The sequence below is a fragment of the Penaeus vannamei genome, chromosome 12, assembly GCF_042767895.1.
Source record: "Penaeus vannamei isolate JL-2024 chromosome 12, ASM4276789v1, whole genome shotgun sequence".
Taxonomy (NCBI): Eukaryota; Metazoa; Arthropoda; class Malacostraca; order Decapoda; family Penaeidae; genus Penaeus; species Penaeus vannamei.
In genome coordinates, this window is record NC_091560.1 from 33,237,155 (window position 1) to 33,249,654 (window position 12,500).

Genomic DNA, 12,500 nt, shown 5'->3' on the forward strand with positions numbered 1-12,500 from the left:
GTCGAAAAAAGGGCACATGATTCTTCCTTTTCATTATCGACTCAACGGGTCTTTTGGGGGTGTTTCTTGGTCTCTAAATCCGGTTTCTACAGGTACAGGAAAGCGAAACCAGGATGGAGTTATCGCCACGAAGCTAATGTAAACAGAACGAGGAGGTATGGTGTTTTGTTTTGTTTTTTTAAGATGTATCTATGGTCTTTTGGCGTTTCGTGGGTGTCTCTCGCAGTCTTGGAGGCTCTCGAAGTCTTTGAGAAATGGGTGTGAAGTGGGTGAGTGGAAAGGACGTGCAGGCTGACTCGCACTCTTACGTGTGTGTCGTGTCAGCAAGTAGCGTCCTTCTCTTGGCAGGAACTTATACGCATGTCCTAAGAACGTCACGCCTGTCCGATTCCTCTCCCTTGTCCCAGATCCGTCTCCGAATGTCTTGCCCGAGAAAGGATGAGGAGGAGTTTACAGTTTCCTCCTTTTTCCGAGTTTGTTTATTGCCATTTCCTGTGGAGAGGCGGGCGAGTCAGGCGTGAAATATGGCGGTTCCTGGCCTTCGGTCCGTGGCATGCGCATCGGACGCCATTTTGTATTTGGCGCGTCTGGCCGAGTATAAAGACGAGCCCGCGAGCGCCCGGCGTCAGTCCGACAGACACTTTCCTAGTGAGCAGGTCTTGTAGATTTGTGCTATTCCCCTTGTGATAATTACCACGCTGAGACACTCGCTTCCAGCCACCTTAGGTAAGTCGTGGTTCGTGTTTTGGTTCCATGGGTTCAAGATTATGCTCCGAGATCTTTCTGTGCGTCTTCGCGAGTGAAATTCGGAAAAGCGTCGCGTCTCCGAAGGTGTTCCGCGAGAAATTAACGTCATCTTGACGCGTAGATAGACAGCTGAACGCTTTCCCTTTCGTATGTTTTTCGTATATTCATTTTCTCTCAAGAGCGGTGTTAACGTAAAGATGAGTATCAGACAGTGAGTAATGTCGCGGCGCGTTCCGTCGCTCTCAGTTGCTCTTGCAATATCTGCGACGGTTGCAAGCGGCCCTCATTCTTTTAACCGCGACGGAACATGTTTCAACATGATCACTCTCATACGACTGCAGACATGTTCCCAATTAGCTGCGTAATTTCATTATACATATGGATCAATACACTCCATTGTGCGAAATTGCGAGTCGACCTCCCCCACCCCCACCCCCCATCACCCCCTCCGCCCGCAAACGCTCACGTCCGCCCACCCGCCCACCCACCCACCTCCCCCTTCCTGTCGCGTCCGCCTCCGCCACCCTCGATAAAAGGCATAAAACCCCGATGTCCTTTCAGAAATAAACTAGCTACACATAACCACGATTCGTAAACAACAGAAGGGTTTGCAAAACAGCCAGAGGAGAGACAAAAACAAAGGACAGATGAGAAAAGGGATTTATATGTCACAGCATCTTTTGTTTCCTCTCTCACATGTAGACTCGCACGTAGTCGTCATCCATCTCATAGTTTCTTTTGTTTTCTCTCTTTCTCTCTTTCTCTCTCTCTCTCTCTCTCTCTCTCTCTCTCTCTCTCTCTCTCTCTCTCACGCTCTCTTGCTCTCGCTCTCTTGCTCTCTCGCTCTCTTGCTCTCGCTCTCTCTCTCTCTCTCTCTCTCTCTCTCTCTCTCTCTCTCTCTCTCTCTCTCTCTCTCTCTCTCTCTCTCTCTCGCTCTCGCTCTCTCGCTCTCCTCTGCTCTCGCAATCTGCAATCGCAATCTGTTCTGCTCTCTGCCTCTCTCTCTCTCTCTTCTCACACGTGCTCGCTCTCTCTCTCCCTCCCTCCCTCCTCCTCCCTCCCTCCCTCTCTCTCTCTCTCTCTCACTCTCTCTCTCTCTCTCTCTCTCTCTCTCTCTCTCTCTCTCTCTCTCTCTCTCTCTCTCTCTCTCTCTCTCTCTCTCTCTCTCTCTCTCTCTCCCTCTCTCTCTCCTCCCTCCCTCCTTCCCTCCCTCCCTCCCCCTCTCTCTCTCTCTCTCTCTCTCTCTCTCTCTCTCTCTCTCTCTCTCTCTCTCTCTCTCTCTCTCTCTCTCTCTCTCTCTCTCTCTCTCTCTCCCACAGGTATACTCGCATTTGTTCACTCCCACTCGTCACACATCTTTTGTCCCCTCTCTCACAAGTATAGGTATATCTATCTGTATATCTTTTTATCTATCTATGCTTATCTGTCTATATAACAGTCTCGTCATACTCGTCATACATCTCACAGCATCTCTTGTCTCCTCTCTTTCTCTCTCTCTCTCTCTATCTATCTATCTTTCTCTTACTCGCCCTCGCTCACTCCTACTTGTAACATATCCCACAGCATCTTCTATCTCATCTCCCTCTCTCTATATCTATCTATCTATAGATATATCTATAGGTATAGATATATCTGTCTGTATATCTTTTTATCTATCTATGCTTCTCTGTCTATATAACAGTCTCACTTGTCATACATCCCATACATACATACATTTTTTGTCTCCTCTCTCTCTCTCTCTCTATCTATCTATCTATCTATCTATCTATCTATATTTCTCTTACTCGCCCTCGCTCACTCCCACTCGTCATATATCGCACAACATTTTTTGTCTCCTCTCTCTCTCTATCTATCTATCTGTCTATCTATCTATCTATCTATCTTTCTCTTACTCGACCTTGCTCACTCCAACTCGTCACCTATTTCACAGCATCTTCTTTTCTCCCCTCTCCTTCGCTCACTCCCACTCGCCACATATCTCACAGCAACTTTTCTCTCCTCTTTCTATCTATCTATCTATCTATCTATCTATCTGTCTATCTATCACAGCATCTTTCCCCCCCTCTCCCTCGCTCACTCCCACTCGCCACGTATCTCACAGCATCTTTTTTCTCCTCTTTCTCTCTCTCTCTCTCTCTCTCTCTCTATCTATCTATCTATCTATCTATCTATCTATCTATCTATCTATCTATCTATCTATCTATCTATCTATCTACCTATCTATCTATCACAGTATCCTTTCCCCCTTCTCCCTCGCTCACTCCCACTCGCCACGTATCTCACAGCATCTTTTCTCTCTTCTTTCTCTCTCTCTCTCTCTATCTATCTCTCTCTCTCTCTCTCTCTATCTATCTATCTATCTATCTATCTATCACAGCATCCTTTCCCCCCTCTCCCTCGCTCACTCCCACTCGCCATGTATCTCACAGCAACTTTTCTCTCCCCTCTCCCTCCCAGGTACTCGCCCTCTCAGCCCCCAACTCGCCGAGACCCCCAGGCATCGTCCACACCCGTCCGGCAAGGGACCCGCTGGACGACCTACAAGTGCTCAATACTCTTTGAAAAGCTCCAACCATTATGTCTCTCGTCACCGTCCTTGGGAGTATGGGAACGGGAGGACGAATCCCAGGCAGAGCAAATGGTGAGTTGTAGTTTTTTATTGTTTTTTTTTTTTTTTTTTTTTTTGGGGGGGTGTTTGTTTGTTTGTTTGATCGTTTTGTCGCTTTCTTTCTTTTCTCGTTTTCTTTTTCTTGTTTTTTTTTCTTGGTATCTGGGTTTGGGTTTAGGGTTATGTCTCTCTCTCTGTCGTCTCTTTCTCATTCTCTCTCTCTCTCCCTCTCTATCTATCTATCTATCTGTCTCATCTCTTTCTCTCTCTCCTTCCTGACTCTTCTTTTTCTTTCTTTTTTCTTGCCTCTCTCCTTCTTATTTTCCTTTTTTCTCCTATATTTTCTTCCCATTTTTTCTTTCTTCCTCGTCCTCTTCGTCCTCCTCCTCTTATAATTACTATTCCTTCTCTTCTTCTTGTTCTCTGTTGTTGTTATTATTATTATTATCATTGTTATTATCATTATCCTCCTCCTCCTCCTCCTCCTCCTCCTCCCCTCATACGCTCCCCTCCTCCCTTCCTCCCCTTCCCCCTCCTTCCCCCTCCCCCCCCCTCCCCTTCCTCCCTCTCCTCCCCCTCCTCTCCCTCCTCCCTCCCCTTCCCCCCTTCCTCCCCCTCCTCCCCCTTCCTCCCCCTCCCTTCCTCTCTTTCCTCCCCCTCCTCCCCTTCCTCCCCCTTCTCCCTCTCCCTTCCTCCCCTTCCTCCCCTTCCTCCCCTCCTCCCCCTCCTCCTAATTATCATTATTATTATCTATTATCCATGTTTCCAGCAATTTATCTTATCATATATCCAAGCTAAATATACAATTGATAATAATTTAGTCTACCCTAAACAAATTACCTGAGCCAAATGTCTTTGTTCAGAAGAAATCGTTCAAGATAATGCTACACAATTATTTTTTATTGATTCTGAATGCATGACACACATATCATCATGATGGAAATTCTTATGAAATGCTGAATAATCGCTAATGTCGCCTCTGAAAGTAATTCATTTCCTTATCTAAAAGGTATTTCATATAATAAGAGGATGTATAGTGATAGTGTACCATATCCAGAGTTATAGTTGTTGTTGAGTTATTACCGGAACTGGTGTTAGATCATTCTAATACCACTTATGGCGGTGGCAAAATATGATAATTTGATAAGCGTCTTCAATGCTAATTTCATTGTACTCGAAATATGAAACACGTCATATATTTAACAGCATGGCATTATTATACAGAAAAATATATTTTGATATCTTTTCATTTCTCTCTCTCTCTTTCTCTCTCTCCCTCCCTCTCCATCTCTCTATCCACCCAACTCTATGTCTATCAATCTCCTTCTCCCTCTCTCTTTATCGCTATTCATTTATTTATCTGTCAATCTACTTCTCTATCTATCTATCTATCTACCTCCCTCTCTCTGTGTACTCATCTCTTTCTCCCTCTCTCTCTTTATCTCTATCGCTCTCTCTCTCTCTCTCTCTCTCTCTCTCTCTCTCTCTCTCTCTCTCTCTCTCTCTCTCTCTCTATCTATCTATCTATCTATCTATCTCTCTCTCTCTCTCTCTCTCTCTATCTATCTATCTATCTATCTATCTATCTATCTATCTACCTATCTATATTTCCCATTAGATTTTCAGTAATTATTTCAAAAATCATGTTGAAGTTTATTTGAGTGTAGTTAAGTGAGAGACGTTAGCAGCACATACGTTTTAGTTTAGAGAAATATTTAAACTCCTCTTTCACAATCTGTAAACAAAACACAAAGTTTGTATAAAGCCAAAGTAAACACACTTTACCTTATGGCTGGGCACAGGGGTGAGTCACTAAAGAACCAGGGAAGTGAAGCTGAGAAAATAAAGGAGGGAAGAGGTAGAGGTGGAAGGGTAATAAGGGAAAGGAAGAGAGAGGAAAGGATGAAAAGATGGAAAGTTTTTTTTTTTAATTCTAAGATATCCATCCTCTGTAACAGAGGATGTACACACACACACACACACACACACACACACACACACACACACACACACACACACACACACACACACACACACACACACACACACACACACACACACACATACACACACATGTACACACGTAAACTCAATTAATTAATTTCACTTTCCACATTAAGCAGAGAAAAAAACAACAACAAAAAAACATTCTTACGGTCACCATCAATAAATCAATATTCATACTTTACACATCAAACCCCACTTAACATCATTTATACATCAATTATCAATCATCATTTCCATGCATCGCGAGCTACAGTTCCTTGTCATACATCACTTATACATTCATTATTATTCATTATTTCCTTGTATCGCTATCTACACTTCCTTCCTATACATTGCTTATACATCAGTTACTATACATCATTTTCATACATCGCGATCTACACTTCCTTGTCATACATTCATTATTATTCATTATTTCCTTGTATCGCGATCTACAGTTCCTTCTTGTACATCACTTATACATCAATTATTATACATCATATTGTAACGCCACCTAATCCAGCACATGAGTCATAGAAGGTATTCAGCCAAGCGCGGGTGACACGTGAATATCAAATACTTAAGTTGAGTATTTACTTAACCCCCCCACCCAACCCCCCCACCCCCACCCACCCCCTAACTCTGTTGAGGTCTTCTCTCAGCGACGCCCTCACGCCCACTTAGGCTAAGGTATCTTCTCCCCCGCCCGCCCCTCTGTTCACCTGTGATTTGCCTCTCATACCCGCCCACCTATCCACCCACCCATCCAACCACCCACCCCAGACTACCCTCTCACCCTCACCCACCCACTTCCAGACTAACCCCCTAACCCCCCCACTCCCAGACTACCCTCTCACCCTCACCCACCCACTCCAGACTACCCCCTAACCCCCCACCCTAGACTACACTCTCATCCCCGCCCACCTACCAACCCCGCCCCAGACTACTCCCATACCCACCACCCTTACCCCCTAAGACTACCCACCCACTCCCCAGACTACCCCCGTAACCTCCTCCGGCCCAGCTACCCCCCTCCCCCGCCCACCCCCTCGCCACTCCCTCGTGTATTGCCTCGTGACTCCCACAACATATGAAGAACACACTTTGGAGGTAAGGGAAGGAAGGGGAGGGAAAAAGAAGGAAAAATGAAAGAGAGGGAGAAGGATGGAAAGATAGAAAGAAGAAAGAGAAGAGGAAAAGGAGAAGGATAAGAGAAGAGGGAGGGAGAAGGATAAGAGAAGAGGGAGAAGGATAAGAATATGGTAGATGGAGTTGGAAGGAAGGTAGAAAAGAAAAGGGGAGAGAAAGAAAGAGAAAAAAAAAACAGGATAAAGGAAAAGAGGAGATAAGAGAGGGAAAGAAAAGAAGGAGGATGAGAGAAAGGAAAGAGAGCGGGAAGAAAGGAGGAAGGAAAAAAAGAGGGAAGAGGAAGAAGGAGGGACCGGAGGAGATGTCTCAGAGAAACTAGCTTTGGAGAGACACCTGTGTCAACATTGCTGCTTTGTAGATTCTGAAAAAAGCGGGAGGGGGGGGGGAGGGTGGGAGGGAGGGGCGGGAGCAAGGTCAGGGAGGCGGAGGAGAAAGAGAGGGAGGGAGGGGAGGGAGGAGGAGGAGAAAAAGAGGGAGGGAAGGAGGGTGAAGAAGGAGGAGGAGGAGAAAAAGAGAAAGGAAACGAGGGTGAGGGAGGGGGAGGAGAAAAAGAGGGAGGGAAGGGAGGAGGAGGAAGGGAAGGGAGAAAGAAGAGGAGGGAGGTAGAGGAAGAAGAGGGAAGAATGTGGAGGAAGGGAAGATAAAGAGATAGACTATTTTACAGGATGTGCTATTCTTTCTTTCATTTTTTTAAGGGGTGGGGATGAAGAGTCGGTTGGTTGTATAGTTTGGAAAGTGAGGAACGTAATAAGCAAAAGTAGATCATAAAAATACGAAAAACAATATGTACGGTGAAACTGACTGCGCATAAATTCACAAAAATGTAAATCATTTATAGCGAGCGTAGTAGTCATACACAATTAGTAAAAAAAATTATATTAAGAAAGACACTTAAAACATACAAGAATACAACAGACTCAAATACAATAAAAATGCAGAAAAGAAAAAGAGAAAAAAAAAGATATGTGAAACTAGGGTAGTAGGTCCGTAGAGTTATGCAAAAGAAATCCATAAAAGAATTTTCTCCTGTCTGGTATGAAGTGATCCGATTTAGCCTCGTTCACGTCGCATTTGTAGTGCCATTATGCAGAAAATTGCGAACCGAAAAAAAAATGCATAACATATCTTTTTTTTCCCCAGCATTTCCATTTATTTCTTGTTATTATCTATTAATGTATTTTTTCTCTCTTCCCTTTTATAGTTTACGGCTTTGGAGGCATTCCGGTAAGTTCATTTATTGTATTTTTTTCGTTTTTTCATCTTTTTAAGTGACAGATGAATAACACATATAGGGATTTAGTTTAAGCGTAGGATATTAACACATTATCATTCATATACAGTTAAGTATACACACGTACACTGACACATGTATACATTCACATCCACTTATATACAAACACGCTTAGATAAACATATACACACATAAACAAGTTAACTGATAATGAGACAAAGAAAACGGATGGATAGAACAAAAGGTAAATAACGCAGGATATTTAGGAAATTATCATACATTTACATTTACGAGATAATTATTTACATCCATAAACCTTTATCAATTTATATTTTGCATCTCATTCGTTGCATTATCAGTTATTCGACACATTATTATCTTTATTACTCTTAGGTTATTAAGCAAATATACATATATATATATCGAAATACAAGATATCTGTAACTTATTTTATAATCATAAACCCTTACAAATTTCCATTTACAAACTATTCGTCAAATTATCATTGTCATTCATCTACCTTGTAAATAAAACGAAATACTTCCAACATTTTCCACAGCCGTAAACCCTTCATAATGGCGCCTTTCCCTCGTTACAGGCTTCGCTCAAAGAGAAGAAACTCAAAGAAGCGAAGCTGCAGAACGCCCACGCCAAGGCAGCTGTCATCGCCGCTGAACACGCTGCGGAGACGAAAAAGAAAGATGATAGTAAATGAGACACTGCCGAGGTGAAGAAGTGGTGAGTAGAAGGATGTTGCGAATGACGTCATAACCTAGTTTTCTGGCGGCTGTAAACGCACACACGAACACCCATGCACGCAAATACATATGCACGTACGGACACATATACATATACATATACGTACACAAACCAAACACAAAGAAACAGGTACAGAAAAGCAGGCACACGTACATGCATACACTTACACAATCCAAAACAAAGAAATTCGGAAACGCACATACAGTAAAATAAGACACGAAATCCTCACATAAAGTTACTCATGAACTTAGCAATCTAAATCACACAAATAATAATAATAACATATGGAACCAAATTACACAATGTTTTTTTTACAATATTTCCTCCACATCAAATAATAATAATAATAAATGTGTGTGAGTGTGTGCGTGTGTGTGTGTGTGTTTGTGAATTTGCATGTGTGTGTGTGTGTGCGTGTGTGATTGTATATATATATACAGCATAAATCTACAAATAATCCTAATAATCCTAACTCCTTTTCCTCATCTCCCCCCAGCTGTTGGTGAGGTTCTTCGTGCCTAGAGCTGCCACCACGGGTAGAAGCTGTAGAAGGTGAAAGGCTGTACTCCTTTTATGATACCTGAAGAAGCGGTCGCCTGAACTAGGATCCCATACGCACAAAAGGCCATCAGGAATCCGGTTTAGGGCGACTTGTTCTCCCATCGCTCCCTCGTAGATCCGTAGTGCTGCTGTTGTTGTTTTGGATTTAGGTCGTTCCTCCTTTTTTTTAAATAGATTTAGATTTTTTTTTTCTGGAGGGTGTTTAATTAATTAATAATTTTTTTTTGGGGGGGTGATTTTTTTCTTTCTTTTTTAGTCTTTTCTTTTCTTCTTCGTAGTTTTTTCATTCTAAGAGCTCTTTATTTATCATCAGCTGATTCGTTGGCATAAGCTCTTGGGTCGTCCTCGTCGTCTGCGCCATCTCCGGCCTGACAAGACGAGCGCCTGGCATCTTGACCGCTGGCCGTGAACGGTGCTTGCTCGAACCGCCCTTATTCCGAGAAGGACTTTGATTTTTGGACTTGTATGTCTTTATTGGCCTTTTTTCGTATTGTGTTTCGAAGTAAGAAATGATTCGTTTCGATTTAAGGTCATTTCTAGCAAAATTCGTAATAGGATTGAGGAAAATGTATTTTAAAATTAAGGTATGTGGATTATAAGTATTTGATTTTTTCTTTTCTGTTTTGAGGAAAGAAAATATATGTGAAAATTGAGGTATGTGGATTATAATTATCTGATTTTTCTTTGTATATTTTGAGGAAAAAAATGTATTTGAAAATTGAGGTATGTGGATTATGAGTATTTGATTTTTTCTTTTTCTTTTTTGAGGGAAAAATGAATGTGAAAATTGAGGTATGTGAATTATAAGTATTTAATTTTTTTTAAAGATTATCGTGATATTACCACGTTCCCTAAGAATGTGGGACCTTTTTTATTTTTTATTTTCATTTTTTTTTTAGGGTGGGGGGGCTTTTGCCTTTTTTTTAGGGTCATTCTCTCTTACTTTACGCTCTCTATATAACTTTTACTCTTTAATCAAAACATGCGCGCGAGCATTACCACCTCTGCTTTGTACATACGCAGCATTAAGCATTTCAAGCGAATCGATGCTGTAGTACTGTGTGTCTCCGGATCGGGAAGGCCGGCATGTCCTCGCCAGCACAAACTCTTCTAAATTTTCGTCATTTTTTATTGCTCAAGAAAGTCAACGACGCCGTTGATCTCGTACTTAAATTGCCGACGGATATTTACGGATATTTTTTTGAGCCTTTTTTAAAAATTTATTTCTTACTTTCGAGTAAACCCAAAAAAAAGATAAAAGATAAAAGGTGCCTCACTACAAAGCCTCCTAGAATAAGTTATTTTGAATTTGAGAATTTTTGGGGAAAAAAAAACATAGGGTTGCCAACGACCAGTTTTCTCATGGGACCAGTTAGATTGACCATGCAGAAGCTATTGACATATTTTTTCTAATATATGAGGATATGCCTAGCGTTCTTGGTTTCAACGATAAATTGTAACGTTATATCGGGTTTTCAGGTGACATGTCTGACCAAAATAACGAAGAAAAATGCAATCGAGAATTTTTTTTTCTTTTTTTTTAATCTCATGAATGAATGTGTATAATGCGAATGAATTAAATGACAGGCCGAAAATTTCCACTATTTTACATAGCCACATGTCCATGTATATCTCTACTTAGCATATCATTTGATAGCGATGATGATGCGGTATCAACTGCTTTTTTATATGTTATAAGGGATAAGCGTGTGTATTGTGCGAGTGAATGTAGAGCAAACCAAACAGAAAAAAATCTTTGTAAATATACCTAAACTCACATTGCACTTCTGTATCTACATCAACTTTTGGTATTTTCCAAGCGCTGGGCATTACAGCTGGCACGGAACTCTCCTTCTGTGATACTGATGCCACGTAAACCCGGTGTTTTGAGAGAAGTTATCAGTATTTCGTGAGAGTGAAGTCGACACTGGAAGGCTGGGACGTGGGCGGTGTCACTCTCCTCTCCTGACACGTGAGATGCAGAAAGTGTCATTGCCCGTAAGTGGTTTTCCAGGGTCGCTATCCTCTCATTATGACTTGAAGATTGGCACTGTTATCCAGAATTAAGAATGGAGGATGGCACTGTTGTATCACTCGTACATTACTATGGGTTTGGACAGTGCCATTTAGCCCGGATGGTCTTAGTTACGGATAACACAGTCACATAAGAGTTTGTTAAAACAGAGTGCCACTTTGCACCAATTACGAGTTGAAGAGAGACAGTGCTGTTATCGATCTAAGAGGTTACAGTTAGACATCTGTTTGTTATCTGTATCTAATAGATGGATATAGGTAGGTGAAATCTTCATTTCCTATTCACTTCCCGACGTTTGAAGTTGATAGGAACTATAATCGATCTGTAAGGTTCTGTGAATCCATTATGCTAATCCACCATATTGTATGTGTTGAATTTTCTACCATGATGTAATGCTGTGTTATGTTAAGTACCTACGTAGGTGATATAAGTTCCCCACATTTTCGTATTGTGAACCTAGAAATTCCTTTTGAAAGAATGCCTTTTGTGCTGTCGATTTTGAATTATATAAGTCGCCCTTTGTTCCATTATATGGCGGTTCCATCTTGTGAATTGAGATGCCCGTTCGATGAATAATTTTTTTAGTACATATCAGAAGAATTCCCTTTAAATATACTCCTGAATTCAGTGATTATTCATGATTTCTATGCTTTCGACCAAAGATTTAAGTAAAACCAAGGTTATAGATGTTTGTAAATAACATATTAATTCCATTGAGGTATAAATGTCGTGTACGAGCATAAATGTTTACATCATTACATGTAAATGGATAAATTTGTGAATAGTAAATTGTGCCTTGAAATGTTTACGCCATTTTCTCACTTCTGACATGATTACTCTATCTAGAAACACATGCTGTGACACTTCTATTAGCATGTAGATATGAACGAAAAACAACAATGTAACTTGACTGTCTCTCCACACTGTCTCTTTCTTTTAAGGGGAGTTCTAGCCCTTTGTCACTAACGTGGTTCATGATAAGAAAATGAAAATGTTTATATACAAAGACATATTTCTCAATAAATGTCTTCCTATTAAATTGTATTTTTATTCCGTGAGTGTTTTCCTTTTTATGGAGATGGTGTTGTGTTGTATTTTCTATAGCATGATTATTCACATGAACACAATTTAAAACTGCAAATTATTTAAAGATAGATGAAGGAATGTTCACAATGCACTGTATATGGATGACGACAAGTGCTGTGAACTTTTTAAAAGCAAATATATGTATGAAAACATTTCAGAAATGACTGTCAATATGCTATAAAGTTTCAATATGTGGAAGTAAATAAAGGTCAACAAAAATAATAACTAAAAAAAACAAAGAAAGAAAGAAAATTAAAATATGTATATATATATATATATATATATATATATATATATATATATATATATATATATATATATATATATATATATATATA

The 12,500-nt window shown here is 40.8% G+C and overlaps 1 protein-coding gene across 1 annotated transcript; it reads left to right on the forward strand.

The window, feature by feature from the left end:
• Positions 1-965: 965 nt before the first annotated feature.
• LOC113805045 (uncharacterized) lies at positions 966-12,115 on the forward strand. Its single transcript, XM_070127701.1, has 5 exons — positions 966-1,108; positions 3,205-3,388; positions 7,692-7,714; positions 8,320-8,459; positions 8,977-12,115. The coding sequence occupies exons 1-4, from the start codon at positions 966-968 to the stop codon at positions 8,450-8,452; spliced, it is 483 nt and encodes a 160-aa protein (XP_069983802.1). The 3' UTR covers positions 8,453-8,459; positions 8,977-12,115.
• The last annotated feature ends 385 nt before the right edge of the window (positions 12,116-12,500 follow it).

Coding starts and splice junctions, on each gene's coding strand:
- LOC113805045 (XM_070127701.1), top strand. CDS start 966: ATGTCGCGGCGCGTTCCGTCGCTCTCAGTTGCTCTTGCAATATCTGCG. Junction 1,109..3,204: donor ACATGTTCCCAATTAGCTGC/GTAATTTCATTA, acceptor TCTCCCTCCCAG/GTACTCGCCCTCTCAGCCCC. Junction 7,715..8,319: donor ACGGCTTTGGAGGCATTCCG/GTAAGTTCATTT, acceptor CCCTCGTTACAG/GCTTCGCTCAAAGAGAAGAA.